At 40.5% G+C, this 15,964-nt stretch overlaps 1 protein-coding gene across 1 annotated transcript in view; it reads left to right on the top strand.

The window, feature by feature from the left end:
• Positions 1 to 15,964, top strand: part of UBXN7 (UBX domain protein 7) — a 65,167-nt gene that overhangs the window by 15,086 nt on the left and 34,117 nt on the right. The window contains exon 2 of the mRNA XM_003792667.3: positions 15,290 to 15,437. Within this exon, the coding sequence (XP_003792715.1) occupies positions 15,290 to 15,437 (148 nt within the window). The remainder of the gene's footprint in view (positions 1 to 15,289; positions 15,438 to 15,964) is intronic.

The raw sequence follows: 15,964 nt of genomic DNA, 5'->3' as shown, positions 1-15,964 counted from the left end.
CTGGGACTACAGGTGTCTGCCACAACGCCCAGCTATTTTTTTTGTTGCAGTTTGGCTGGGGCTGGGTTTGAACCCACCACCCTTGTTATATGGGGCCAGCACCCTACTCACTGAGCCACAGGCACCGCCCAATTTTTGATGATTCTAATATCTCACATTAGTAGAATCATACAGTTTTTATCTTTTTGTGACTGGCTCATTTCACTTAGCATAATGTTGTCATGTAGCATATGTCAGAATTTTTTTCCTTCTTAAATTAAGGCTGCATTATATTCCACCATCATATATATAATATTTTATTTATTCATTTATCTGTTGGTGGATGCTTGGGTTGTTTCCATGTTTCAACTACTGTGAATAATGCTGCTATGAAAGTAGGTATACAGTATCTCTTTAAGGCCCTGAAATAAATTATTTTGGGTATGTATTATCAGAAATCAAATTATTAGATCATGTGGTAATTCTATTATTAATTTTTGGAGGAACCACCACACTGTTTTCCAAGTGGTTGTACCATTTTACATTCCCACCAACAATGCACAGTGTTTCTAGTTTTTCTACATCCTTACCCATATTTGTTAATTTTTTATTTTTTTGATAGTAGCCATTATTTAAGGTAGTACTAAAAAAAAGTTTTTTGGCTAAAATAAAACTCTAAAGATTTAAGTGAAATTGATCAGGTTTTTAGGGGGTTGTATGTTATTTACTGGTTTAACATTAAATCACATATATTAATGCATTTTCAACTCAGGTTTTATGAAATAATTTTACTCCATTTTTAAAATTTGCATTTTTTTCTTTTCTTTCTTTCTTTGAGACAGAGTCTTGCTCTGTCATGCTGTCATAGCTCACAGCAACCTCAAACTCTTGGGCTCCAGCAATCCTCTTGCCTCAGCCTCCCGAGCAGCTGGGAGTATAGGTGCCTGCCACAACAGCCATCTGGTTTTTCTATTTTTAGTAGAGATAGGGTCTTGCTCTTGCTTAGGCTAGTCTGGAATTCCTGAGCTCAGGGGTCCATTGGCCTCAGCCTCCTAGAGTGTTAGGATTATAGGTATGAGCCACCATGATTGACCAAATTTGCATCTTAAATATGTCTTTGCCAGCTATCTGAAAAAGCTGTAGTTACTCTGTGTTTTTTGGAGCATGTTATTTTCACTTCTCTATACATTGTTTGAGATATAACCCTTTTAAAATCTGTATATGATGCTTTGACTGGAAATTATACCTTAAATCTATTTATCCAAGGTAGCCATTTGCTGTTTATTTACACAGTGTAACCATATTGTTTCATAATTTAAATTTATTTATTTAATTTTTTTTTGAGACAGATTATTACTATGTTGCCCTCAGTAGAGTGCTGTGGTGTCATAGCTCACAGCAACCTCCAACTCTTGGGCTTAAGTGATTCTCTTGCCTCAATCTCCAAGTAGCTGGGACTACAGGCACCCACCACGGAGCTTGGCTTTTTTTTTTTTTTTTTTTTTGCAGTTGTCATCATTGTTCAGCTGGCCCGGCCTGGGTTTGAACCCGTCAGTCTTGGTGCATGTGGCTGGTGCCATAACCACTGTGCTATGGGCGCTGAGCCCATAATTTAAATTTAAAACATAAATATGTGCCTATAGTACAAAATTCAAAAGATATACAAGTGTTGCCAGTGGTTTTGGCTGTGGACTGGCACCTCTGCCCCTGGCATGTTAGCTACTGAGCTAAAGTACTGATATGTCTCTGTTACTTAATTAGACATTGCACACATGCAGTCAGACGTGGTACTCGATGCTGGATATTCCAAGACAAGAACACCAATCCCAGATAAGAGCCTACTCTATTGGGGAGGAGTTAGGAAATAAACCAGCATTTACTGCTTAGTACTATATCCATGGATACAATAAAACTGTATCACAGGGATGGGGAAGTAGTTTAGCACATAAATTGATAAAGTAACATTTCTGGTGATTACAGCATGGGTGAACTGATGAGGGGAGACAGGATAAGGGCTTTCCAAGCATGTAATTTAGTCTGACTAGTAAATTGTATAGGATGGGGAAGAGGAAAGGCAAAGCCAGAGAAGTAAGCTGAGTTGTGATCACAAAGGACTTTACAAATCATAAGGATTTTGGAAATTAAACTGTAGGTATCAGGAGGGAGCCATTAAGGAATTTTAAAGTGTGTGTGTGAGAGAGAGAAAGAGACAGAATTGGATATACTGGAACATACCCTCAGTAGCAAGGTACGTGATCAGTTAGGAGCCTGTTGTATTAATAGTAATAGGTAAGAAGTGTTATGGAATAGCTCTACAGACTTAGAGACAGTAGTAACACAGAAGAGAAAAGAAAACAATGCGAAACAGAGATCAAGAGTAGAGTCCTCACTTCGATTTTTTTTTTTTTTTTTTTTTTTTGAGACAGAGTCTCACTTTGTTGCCCTGGTTAGAGTTCCATGAGGTCGTTGCTCACAGCAACTTCAGACTCTTGGGCCTCACCCTCCCTAGTAGCTGGGACTAAGGCACCTGTCCCAGTCTTGCTTTTGCTCAGATTGGTCTCAAGCAGTCCTCCCACCTCTGCCTCTCAGAATGCTAGGATTATAGGCTCACTTTTTCATTTCTTGCAGTGAGGATAAAATAGATAACATGAATAACCCTACTCTGAGGAAAAAAATACTGAAGAAAATTTATGTAAAGCCTTTAAAAATGCATCATTGGGCTGACAAGATCCTAAAAATGAATGCAGATGTTACTTGGCTTTAAAGCAATCCTGCTAGAATTTGCCCTTACTAGATGGCTTTGAACTTTTCCTTTTTTTTTTTTTTTTTTTTTTTGAGACAGAGTCTCACTTTGTCACCCTCGGTAGAGTGCTGTGGCATCACAGCTCACAGCAATCTCAAACTCTTGGGTTCAAGTGATTCTTTTGCCTTAGCCTCCTGCGTAGTTGGGACTATAGGTGCCCACCACAACACCCAGCTATTTCCTGGTTGCAGTTATCGTTGTTTTGGCAGGCCCGGGCTGGGTTCGAACCCACCTGCTCTGGTGTATATGGCTGGTGCCCTAGTGGCTGAGCTATAGGCGCAGAGCCTGAACTTCCCTTTTGAAAGCCTTATATGGCACAGGAAACAAAGCTCTGAGCCTTATCAAGGAGAAGAGTCCGAAAAGAGACCCCACCCCCTCATAAAGTTGAGCTTGTTTTTTTTTGTTTTTTTTTTGAGATGGAGCCTCAAGCTATCCCCCTGGGTAGAGTGCCATGGCATCACGCTCACAGCAAGCTCCAACTCCTGGGCTCAAGCGAGTCTCCGGCCTCAGCCTCCCAAGTAGCTGGGACTACAGGTGCCCGCCACAGCGCCTGGCCATTTTTTGGTTGCAGCCATCATTGTTGTTTGGCGGGCCCGGGCTGGGGATTCGAACCCGCCACCTTAGGTGTATGTGGCTGGCGCCTTAGCCGCTTCAGCCACAGGCGCCGAGCCATAAAGTTGAGCTTTTGATGTTTCTACCTTGATGGGGGAAAGAGTAGTATGGAGATGGAGACCTTCACTAAGAGTTTATAACAAGAATCCTTACGGGGTCATATTTCCCATTTAGTCTTGAAAAACTGTTAAGTCAGGAATGTATTTAAGGTGGTCTCTGGTAGTGCCTTGCAAAATTTGTCAAATCAAATCTTCTTAGGAGGAATGTACCTTTTACCCAGGCTTCAAAAATCTACGGATTAAAATTCCAAGGCACATAGATAACAGTCAAAAAAATCACGAAATTGTACAAAAACCATGGCACAGTGAGCAAGAGCCAGTGGAAATGAGACAGTAACCCATAGAGACTAGAAAATTTATATTTTGTCTTAGTAAATCCAGTATTTTTGATTAATATGTTTGAAGAAATGAAAGATTGAAATGGGTCTTCAAAACATGACCAAGCAGATAAGAAAATAAAAAATGGAACTTCTAGTTACAAAAAATTAAATTAAAATTGAAGTGAACAGGAGACTAGGGAGAGATGACTTCAGGCATCTCTGACTTGTGGACTCTGCCCAGAAACATCCCTCTGGGGACATAGGAAGACAGTGAAAGACTTCTGGACCTCAGGAGGACAAAAGCAGTGGAGAACAAGGCAAGTGATTGCATTCAGGTAGTGTCTGCCAGTACTGTATCAACAACAGCAGCGAGACTGCAAACAGTAAAGGCCTTTCCTGTGGGCTGTTTTGTTTTTTTGGACTTGGGCACTCGGTCAAACTACCTTGGGAGAACTTAGGCGAGAGCGCAGATGACTTTAAGCATTGTCTAGGGCCCTGGACTGAGCCACAGCCAGAATGGAGCTAATATTGTGTGACTGTGGGCCACTTGTGGGCACTGTGGGAGATCTGCCCCTGCAGGTTCCGTCCTCAGGGTCACAAAGCACACGCAACCATTGTGGGAGATCTGCCCATGCAGGCTCCATCCTCTCTAGGCTGTGGCTGAGAGACCTTGGGTGAGTGCTCTTGGGACTGAGCAGGCCAAAGGCTGGGACTAAGATGCTGGGGAAGAGCGGAGCTTTTAGGGTTTGGCAGTAGAAAGGCTGCCTTGTAACCTCAGCCATCAGGGGCATAGAGTGAGACTGGTTTTGGCACACTGGATAACCGGGCAACCACTTCAGGAGAGATCCCAGCGACAAGTGCTTTCCTAGGAAAGCTTCTGCCTAGCCAAGGTTAACAGTTAAAGTGTCTTTTAAGCGGACTAAGGAGAGATTTAGGTTCTCAACCTTGCAGCGTTTGAGAGATCAGCAGAGATCTCCAGCCTCCATCTCATACAGCTGTATCAGCATTGTGATTAACACCTCATACCCCAGAAGATCACCTGTTGCCCAGACACCAGACAATATTCAGCAAGATTTATATACTGCTTCTGTTTTCTTTTTTCTAATTTTGACATTTTCCCTTTAGTTTTTTTCTTTTTTTCTTCTTTTCTTTCTTCATTTTTCTAGTATAATTTTCCATTGTTGCCCTCTTTAATAATAATAAGAGCTTCATTTTTGCTAGTGTTTCTGCCCCTACTATTTGGTTTTTCCCCCAATTTTATCTGTAAGGTTTTCTGTTTGTTTTGGTTTGATTTTTAGTATTTTTGTCTTTCCTCTCTATTTGGTGGAAGTGGGGTACTGTGTCTGCTCAGGCTGACAAAGAGCTGCTAACCTCAAGGGAACCACCCAACCCAGCAACCCCAGAGGTTGGAGGTTTTTCAGGGTGGGTCAAAGTGCTCTACTGTACACCTTTATTACTCCTGTCTTCCTCCTTCTGTGCCTCACTTCTTTTTGACAGTATTCCTTTTTACCCTCTTTCCTTTCTCTTTTTTCTTTTTTAAAATCATTTCTCCCTTCTTGCTCTTCAGTCTTCTCATCCTTTTGGTCCTGTACCAAAAGGACTCACCAAAATTTTGGGCCATAGGCACTTAAAGAGCAAGAGGAAGTGAAAGGAAAATTAGGGCAAGGAAACAGATAAAAGAAAGTACTTGTGAGGAAGAATCAGCAGAAAAATCCTGACAACATGAAAAAGCAGTCCAGAGCAATGCCCCCAAGAGACCAGGAGGTAGCTACTGCAGAGGATTCCACCTATAAAGAAATGTTAGAAATGACAGAAGGGGAATTTAAAATACAGATGATGAAAACAATGAAGGAAATTAGAAAATAACCAAAAGGAAATCTAAAAACAGAATCAAATGAGAGATGAATGATATGAAGAATGTAGAAAGGATAGAGCAGAGCTGAAGGAACTGAAGCTGACAATTAAGGAACTTAAAAATGCAGTAGAAAGTATCAACAACAGATAAGACCATACAGAAGAAAGAATCTCAAAGAGGACAAAACTTTTTTTTTTTTTTTTTTTTTTTTTTTTGAGATAGAACCTCAAGCTGTCACCCTGGGTAGAGTGCTGTGGCATCACAGCTCACAGCAACCTCTACCACCAGGGCTCAAGTGATTCTCCTGCCTCTGCCTCCCAAGTAGCTGGGACTACAGGTACCTGCCACAATGCCTGGCTATTTTTTTTTTTTTTTTGGTTGCAGCTGTCATTTGGCAGGCCTGGACTGGACTCGAACCTGCCAGCTCAGGTGTATGTGGCTGGCGCTTTAGGCACTTGAGCCATAGGCGCCAGGCTGACAAAACTGTTGAGATAACTCAGATAGTTAAAGAGGCAGAAGAGAGAGAAAACAGAACATTCACTGACAGAATTATGGGATCTTATTAAGCCTTCAAACATATGAGTTATAGGTATCCCAGAAGGGGAAGAAGAATGCCCCAGGGGAATGGAAGCTATACTAGAGAATATTATAAATGAAAATTTCCCAACTGTCACCCAAGATTCTGACACACTCCGTTCAGAGGGATATTGGGCCTCAGATCGCCTCAATTCTAATAGAGATTCTCCAAGACACATTGCAATGAACCTGTCAAAAGTTAAGACAAAAGAAAAGATTCTGCAAGCTGCCAGGGTAAGTGCCAATTGACCTGCAGAGGCAAATCTATCAAGGTGACTTCAGACTTCTCTAATGAAACTTTTCAAGCCAGAAGCCAATGGTCATCTACCTTTAACCTACTTAAACAGAACAATTTCCAGCCCAGAAGTCTATATCCTGCTAAATTTAAGCTTTAAAGTTGATGGAGAAATTAAATCATTTACTGATATGCAAACATTGAGGAAATTTGCCACAAGACCAGCTCTACAGGAAATACTTCAACCTGTTCTACACACTGACCATCACAATGGACCACCAGCAAAATAAGCACTCTGAAATTAAAGAACCTAGCTTCCACAATGATGCAAAAGATAAAACTAAGCAATGGACTTTCACAAAATAAGATAAGTAGAATGCTGCCACACTTATTAATTATCTCAATAAATGTTAATGGCTTGAATTCTGAAGCCACTGAAGAGGCATAGATGGGCTGATTGGATTAAAAAACACAAGCCATCCATTTGCTGTCTGCAGGAAACCTACCTAGCTTCAAAAGACGAACTAAAACTCAAGAGTTGAGGGTTGGAAGACTATTTTTCAGGCAAACAGAATTCAGAAGAAAAGAGGGGTTACAATCTTATTTTCAGATATGTGTGGATTTAAAGCAACTAAGTCAAAAAAGACAAAGATGGTCACTTTATATTGGTCAAGGGAAAAATACACCAGAAGACATTTCAATTCTGAATATTTGTGTACCCAATTTAAATGCTCCTAGAGTTTTGAAACAGGTCTTAATTAGTCTCAACAATATATCCTATAATACCATAATAACAGGGGACTTCAACACTCCTCTTATAGAGCTGGACAGATCCTCTAAACAGAAATTAAACAAAGATATAAGGGCCTCAAACGAGATCCTAGGACAACTGTGCTTGATAGATGTTTATAGAACATTCCATCCCAAAGATAAAAAAATATACATTCTTCTCATTGGCCTATGGAACATTCTCCTAAATTGATCATATCGTAGGATACAAAGCCTCAACAGAACCACAAGAATTGAAATTTTACCTTGTATCTTCTCAGACCACAAGGCACTAAAGGTGGAATTCAAGTCCAACAAAAAGGTTCAACCCTATACAAAGTCATGGAAATTAAACAACCTTATGTTGAATGACAGTTGGGTGCAGGAAGAAATAAAAGAGGAAATTATTAACTTCCTTGAGCATAACAACAATGAAGACACAAGCTACCAAATCTGTGGGAAACAGCAAAAGCAGTTCTGAGAGGAAAATTTATTGCTTTAGATGCCTATATCTGAAAAAGAGAAAGAGAGCACATCAACAAACTCAATAAGCCATCTTATGGAATCAGAAAAAGAACAATCCAAGCCTAAACCCAGCAGAAGAAAAGAAATACCCAAAATTAAATCAGAGATTAATGAAATTGAAAACAGGGTGGCACCTGTGGCTCAGTGAGTAGGGCGCCGGCCTCATATACCAGGGGTGGCAGGTTTGATTATGGCCCCAGCCAAACTGCAACAAAAAAATAGCCAGGTGTTGTGGCAGGTGCCTATAGTCCCAGCTACTTGGGAGGCTGAGGCAAGAGAATTGCCTAAGCCCAAGTGCCTGGAGGTTGCTGTGAGCTGTGACTTCATGGCACTCTACTGAGGGTAACAGACTGAGACTCTGTCTCTTAAAAATAATAATAATAATAAAATTGAAAACAAAAGAATCATTCAGAAAATTAATGAAACAAGGAGCTGGTTTTTTAAAAAAATAAATAAAACAGACAAACCTTTAGCCAGATTAACCAGGAATAGAAAAGTAAAAGTACCAATCAAAAATGATAAAGGAGAAATAACAACAGATGCTACAGAGATCATCTCTGAATACTACCAGAAACTCTATGCCCGGAAATTTGACAGTGTGAAGGAAATGGATCAATATTTAGAATCATACCCTCTCCCTAGATTTAGCCAGGAAGAAATAGATCTCCTGAACAGACCGTTTTCAAGCACTGAGATGAAAGAAACAATAAAAAATCTCCCAACAGAAAAATGCCCTGCTCTGGATGGCTTCACACCTGAATTCTATCAAACGTTCAAAGAATTGCTTATTCCCATATTGCAGAAATCATTCCAAAAAATTGAGGAGGAAGGAATCTTCCCCAACATGTTTTATGAAGCAAACATCACCTGGATACCAAAACCAGGAAAAGACCCAACTAAAAAGGAGAACTTCAGACAAATTTCACTAATGAATATAGATGCAAAAATTCTCATTAAAATCCTAGCCAATAGATTATAGCTTATCATCAAAAAAGTCATACATCATGATCAAGTAGGTTTCATCCCAGTGGTGTAAGGCTAGTTTAACATACGCAAGTCCATGAACATTATTTACCATATGAACAGAAGCAAAAGCAAAGACCATATCATCCTCTCAATAGATGCAGGAAAAAGCATTTAATAAAATCCAGCATCCTTATCTAATTCGAACACTGAAGAGTATAGGCATAGATGGCACATTTCTTAAACTGAAGCTATCTATGACAAACCCGCAGCTAATACACTGAATGGAGTAAAACTGAAAGCTTTTCCACTCAGAACTGGAACAAGTCAACGTTGTCTTCTAACGCAATTACTATTCAATGTAGTGCTGGAAGTTCTAACCAATACAGTCAGGGAAGAAAAGTTAATAAAGGGCATCCAAATGGGGGCAGAGGAGGTCAACCTCTCCTTCCTTGCTGACAATATGCTCTTATACCTAGAAAACCCCAAAGACTCAACCATAAGACTCCTGGAAGTCATCAGAAAATGTAGTAATGTCTCAGGATATGAAATCAATGTCCACAAGTCAGTAGCCTTTGTATATGCCAATAACAGCCGAGATGAGAGGCTAAATAAGGACACAGTCCCCTTCATGGTAGCTTTAAAGAAAATGAAGTACCTAGGAATATACCTAACAAAAGAGGTGAAGTACCTATATAAAGAAAATTATGAAACCCTAAGAAAGGGAATAGCAGAGGGCATTAACTAATGGAAGAACAAACCATGCTAATGGCTGGGAAGAATCAACATTGTTAAAATCTCTATACTTCCCAAAGCAATCTACCAATTCAATGCTATCCCTATTAAAATATCAACATTGTACTTTTAAGACTTGGAAAAAATAATCCTTTGTTTTGTATGGAACCAGAAAAAGCCCAGTGTAGCTAAGGCAGTACTTAGCAATTAAAAAAAAAAAAAAGCCAGATGATCAGCTTACCTGACTTTAGGCTGTACTACAAGGCCTTAGTGGTTAAAACATCATGGTATTAGCACAAAAATAGAGACATAGACATTTGGAATTGAATAGAAAACTAGGAAATGAAACTAACATAGCCACCTAAGAAGAACATACACTGGGGGAATGAATCCCCATTCAATAAATGGTTCTGGGAGAACTGGAAGACTGAAACTGGACCCACACCTTTCTCCACTCACTAAAATTGATTCAAGATGGATAAAAGACTTAAATTTAAGGCATGAAATGATAAAAATCCTCAAAACATAGGTAAAACACTAGAAGATCTTAGCCTGGGGAAAGACTTCATGAAGAAGACTTCAGTGGCGATTGCAACAAAAATAAAGGGGACTTAATTAAACTGAAAAGCTTCTGTACAGCTAAGGAGACAACAACCAAAGCAAATAGACAACCTACACAATGGGAAAGGATATTTGCCTTTCTTTTTAGAGACAGAGTCTCACTTTATTGCCCTCAGTAGAGTGCCATGGCGTCACACAGCTCACAGAAACCTCCAACTCCTGGGCTTAGGTGATTCTCTTGCCTCAGCCTTCCCATTAGCTGGGACTACAGATGCCCACTATAACACCCAGCTGTTTTTTTGTTGTAGTTTGGCCGGGGCCAGGTTTGAAACCACCACCCTCGGTATATGGGGCCAGTGCCCTACTCAATGAGCCACAGGTGCTGCCAGATATTTGCCTTTTTTTTTTTTTTTTTTTTTTGCAGTTTTTGGTTGGGGCTGGGTTTGAACCCACTACCTCCAGCATATGGGGCCAGCGCCCTACTCCTTGAGCCATGGGTGTTGCCCAATATTTGCATATTTTGAATCAGACAAAAGCTTGATAACTAGGATTTATAGAGAACTCAAACTCACATGAAAAAAGCCAACAATCCCACATATCAATGGTCAAGAGACATGAATAGAACTTTCTCTAAAGAAGACAGATGAATAGCAAACGAATGAAAAAATGCTCATCGTCCCTAATTATTAGAGAAATACAAGTTAAAGCCACCCTGAGATATCATCTAACTCTGGTGAGAATGGGCCACATCACAAAATCTCAAAACTGCAGATGCTGGTGTGGATGTGGAGAGAAAGGAACACTTTCACACTGCTGGTGGGACTACAAACTGATACAACCTTTTTGGAAGGAAATATGGAGAACCCTTAAAGAGCTCAAGCTAGACCTCCTGTTTGATCCTGCAGTCCCATTACTAGGCATCTACCCAGAAGGAAAAAAATCCTTCTACCATAAAGACACACTAGACGGTTTATCGCAGCTCAATTTGCAATCACCAAAATGTGGAAACAGCCTAAATGCCCACCAACCCAGGAATGGATTAATGAACTTCATATATGTATACCATGGAATACTATTTAGCCTTTAAAAAAGATGGAGACGTTACATCCTTTGTATTAACCTGGATGGAAGTGGAACACCTTGTTCTTAGTAAAACATCACAAGAATGGAGGATCATGAATCTGATGTACTAAATCTTGATATGAGGACAATTAATGACTTAGTACAAGTAGGGAGTAGGGGAAGGGGAGAGCAGAGAGGAGGGAGGGTGTTGGGGAAAAGGAAGAGCAGAGAGAGGGAAGGAGGGAGAGGAGTGGGATCTTGGTGTGTGACACACCTTTTGGGGCCAAGACAAAATTATAGGAGGGACTTCACCTAACAAATCCAATCAGTGTAACCTGGTATCTTGTACCCTCAGTGAATCCCCAGTAATAAATAAAAACCAAAAAACTATTTTTACTAAATATGTTAGCAGCAGTAGTAAAATGTCTCTTGGTTTCAAAAAAAGAATTTAATGAACAGGTAAAGAAACAGATTGGCACAGCTAAAGACAATGTGTGAACTGGAAGATAGCCTTGAAGATACTACCCGGAATGCAACATCAATAAAGAGATGATAAACATAAAAGAAAGTTGAAACATAAAAGTTAGCATGAAGGGTTTTTTTTGAGACAGTCTGACTATATCACCCTTGGTAGAGTGCTGTGGCCTCATAGCTCACAGAAACTCTTGGGCTTAAGCGATTCTCTTGCCTCAGCAAGTAGCTGGGACTATAGGCGCCCCCCACAACACCTGGCTCTTTTTTGTTTGCAGTTGTCGTTGTTTAGCAGGCCCTGGCCAGACTCAAACCCGCCAACTTCGGCGTATGTGGCTGGTGCCCTACTCACTGAGCTACGGGTGCTGAGCCAGGTTTTTCTTTTTTTTCAATTTGTTTTTTGACAAGAGTCTTGTTCTGTCACCTACTCCTAGGTAGAGTGCAGTAGTGTCATCATCGCTCACAGCAACCTCAAACTTTTGGGCTCAAGCCATCCTCCAGCCTTAGCCTCCCAAGTAACTAAGACTACATGCATGGGCCACCTTGCTCATCAGATTTCCCTGTTTTTTGTTGAAATGGGGTTTTGCTTTTGCTCAGGCTGGTCTTGAACTCCTGACCTCAAGGGAACCTCCCTTCTCCCTTTTGGCCTCTCAAAGTGCTAGGATTACAGGTGTGAGCCACTGTGCCCGTACTTAATAAAGAGTTCTAATGTACATCTAATTGTAGTTGCAGAGAGAAATAAATATGAATGGAATGGTGAAGCAGTGGTCAAATAGAAATTGCTGAGAATTTTTCAGAATTGGTTAGAAATAATCCTCAAGTGGTAGAAGTCCAGTGAATACCAAGGAAGATAAAATCAACCTTGACAAAGCAGAGTGAAACTGCAGAAGGCTAAAGACAGAGATGTAAAAAGCAACTAGAGAGAAACAACAGATTGCTATTAAAACATTTTTCTTTAGTCTGGCAACTGATTTCTTTTTTTTTCTTTTTTTTTCTTTTTTTTGAGACAGAGCCTCAAGCTGTCCCCCTGGGTAGAGTGCCGTGGCATTACAGCTCACAGCAACCTCCAACTCCTGGGCTCAAGCGAGTCTCCTGCCTCTGCCTCCCAAGTAGCTGGGACCACAGGCACCCGCCACAATGCCCGGCTATTTTTTGGTTGCAGCCGTCATTGTTGTTTGGCGGGTCCGGGCTGGGGATTCGAACCCGCCACCTTAGGTGTACGTGGCTGGCGCCTTAGCCGGTTGAGCTATAGGCGTCGAGCCTGGCAACTGATTTCTTAGCAGAAACAACAGAAGCCAGAGAACATTGGAATGCTGTCTTCAGTGTACTTGAGAGAAAATAGCTGTCAGCCTTGAAATGACATAACCAGTAAAGCTGTCAGGAATGACAGCAAAATAAAGAAATTTTAGATGAAAACTTAGAGACCATTTATAACAGAAGGAGATTCTTAGAGACATAATTCAGATAGAAGAAGAAAAATCATACCAAATAGAAAGCCTGGGATCCTTTTTAATGGCTACAAAATGTTCTATCAAATAGATACAATTTACATTCTGCTATTCTTGGACATTTATGTTGTTTCCAATTTTTCAATATTAATCGAAGCTCTTTTTTTTTTTTGAGACAGAGCCTCAAGCTATCTGGGTAGAGTGCTGTGGCCTCACTGCTCACAGCAACCTCAAGCTCCTGGGCTTAAGTGATTCTCTTGCCTCAGCCTCCCAAGTAGCTGGGATTTCAGGTGCCCTTCACAACTCCCAGCCATTTTTTTGGTTGCAGCCCTTACTGTTGTTTGGCAGGCCAGGTCGGATTCAAGCCTGCCAGCTCCAGTGTATGTGGCTGGCGCTTTAGCCTCTTGATCTACAGGCACCACCAATTGAAGCTCTTTTGAACTTGTATATGAATATTTGTGCATGTAGTAGTTTATTTAGACTATTTTCCTTTTTAACTAGAAGGCCAAATTACTGAGTCAGAAAAGGAATGGATATTTTTGTTTTTCGGAATACACGTTGTGAAATTGTTTTCTTAAAGGATACAACCAATTTACATTTTGTGTAACAGACTATGTTGGCTTTATTTACAAATAAATAAGTCTGTTCCAGAGCCAGTTTTAAATGATTGGCATTTTGTACCAGATTTTGACTTAATTATATCTTAGACAAAAACAGCTTATCTCACTTCTCTGCCATTTGTGTTAAAAATGTTATTTATTTATTTATTTATTGAGGCAGAACCTCACACTGTTTCCCAGGTTAGAGTGCCGTGACATCAGCCTAGACTCTTAGCAACCTCATGTGCCTGGGTTCAAGAGTCATTTTTTCTTTTTTTTAAGAGAGTCTCACTTTATCGCCTTCAGTAGAGTGCTGTGGTGTCACAGCTCATAGCAACCGCCAGCTCTTAGGCGATTCTCTTGCCTCGGCTTCCTGAGTAGCTGGGACTAAAGGCACTCGCCACAACGCCTAGCTATTTTCTGGTTGTGATTTAGCCAGGGCTGGGTTTGAACCTGCCACCGTCAGTATCTGGGGCTGGCACCCCAGTCACTGAGCCACAGGTGCCGCCTTTTTTTTTTTTTTTTTTTTTTTGAGACAGTTTCACTTTATCGCCCTTGGTAGAGTGCCGGGGAGTCACACAGCTCACAGCAACCTCCAACTCCAGGGCTTAGGCAATTCTCTTGGCTCAGTCCCAGCCAGTAGCTAGGACTACAGGCGCTCGTCATAACACCTGGCTGTTTTTTTGTTGCAGTTTGGCCAGGACTGGGTTTGAACCCACCACCCTGTATATGGGGCCGGCACCCTACTCACTGAGCCATAGGTGCCATCCTGGGTTCAAGAGTCTTTCTGCCTCAGCCTCTGGAGTAATTGGGACTATAGGTGCCTACCACCACATCTGCCTAATTTTTCTAATTTTAGTAGAGATAGAGGTCTAGCTTTATTTGCTTAGGCTGGTATCAAACTCCTGAGCTCCAGAAATTCTCCTCCGTTGGCCTTTCAGAGTGCTAGGATTTCAGGCCTGTGCAGCCTTCTGGGCCTAAAATGTTTTCTTTTTAACAGAAACATATGCTAACTGAAATGTATTCTTTCTAACAAAAAGCATTCTGACTCTGTAGTAGTCTTTCTGGGTTTTTTGTTGTTGTTTTGTTTTGTTTTTTCTTTTTAAATCTTTTTTCAGTTTATTAACAAATAGATACTTAATGAAAAGGGTAACTTAATGAAAAGGCAAAAAATGACAAATGGCAAATAAATGCCTTGCTTAGTTTTTATTTTATCATAGGAAGGAAGATTACTATTTTAATGCTACTACATTGTTTATTAGTTCTGATTATGTCAGAATAGCCAGTCAACAGCATAGAAGTGAACAAATGTTTTTTCTTTTTTAATAAAGGGCCATTCTGCTCGGCACCTGTAGCTCAGCGGCTAGGGTGCCAGCCACATACACCAAAGCTGGTGGGTTTGAATCCAGCCCGAGCCTGCCAAACAACAATGAAAACTAAAACCAAAAAAATAGCCAGGTGTTGTGGCAGGCGCCTGTAGTCCCAGCTACTTGGAAGGCTGAGGCAAGAGAATTATTTAAGCCCAAGAGTTTGAGGTTGCGTGAGCTGTGAAGCCATGGCCCTCTACCCAGGGTGACATAGTGAGACTCAGCCGCAAAAAAAAGGGTCAATCATTCTAAAACACAAAATGCTATAAATTTACTTGGGGATTCTATATTCTATAATATGAACTGAATGTAAGAAGGTGTCTCTTTTTTTCTATCTTCTTGCTATTTCAGGTGCAAGTGAAAGTGTAGGAAAACATATGCTTGAAGCCTGCAACAATAATCTGGAGATGGCTGTCACAATGTTTTTGGATGGTGGAGGAATTGCTGAAGAGCCCAGTACCAGTTCAGCAAGTGTCTCTGCTGTCAGACCACACACAGAGTATGAATTTATTATTTGTTATTAGGAGTTATGCCTACATTGAGTAGTTGGCTTTTTTATCAAAGTTAGGTTAGTTCTCTAGTTAAAAAAAAAAAAAAAAAAGGATGGAAGCACCTGAAAAAGTATCAAGTGAATTTTTGTAGTTAGTTTAAATTCTGTAGAACATTGTCATGTTTTTTATTTAATATTCTGAAAAACCAGGCAGGCTCAGAGTGAAGTCTGGGAGACAGTGAGGGGGCTGCCCAGCAAAGATTGGTCTGTGGCCAAGAGGTGGGGCCTGTATGCTTGGCAGTAAAAACCAATGACAACAACAAAACCTTATAGGATAGCATTATTATCCACATTTTAATGATGAGGCAGCAGGGGCATAGCCATTTTCTAAGCTACACAGCAATTAAGTAGCAAATACAGAAGTAAAGCTCAATGAAGCTCAGATGTACCAATTCTAGATTTTCCTCCATTGTCTCAAGAAAGCTTGGTGTTGACACAAAAAATTGTGATAGCTATTTCTTTTTTTTTTTTTTTTT

Source organism: Otolemur garnettii, unplaced genomic scaffold (genome assembly GCF_000181295.1).
Source record: "Otolemur garnettii isolate 467f Iridium unplaced genomic scaffold, OtoGar3 scaffold00060, whole genome shotgun sequence".
Lineage (NCBI taxonomy): Eukaryota > Metazoa > Chordata > Mammalia > Primates > Galagidae > Otolemur > Otolemur garnettii.
The sequence above is the reverse complement of the archived record's forward strand: the minus strand, read 5'-3'. Positions and strand labels throughout refer to the sequence as shown.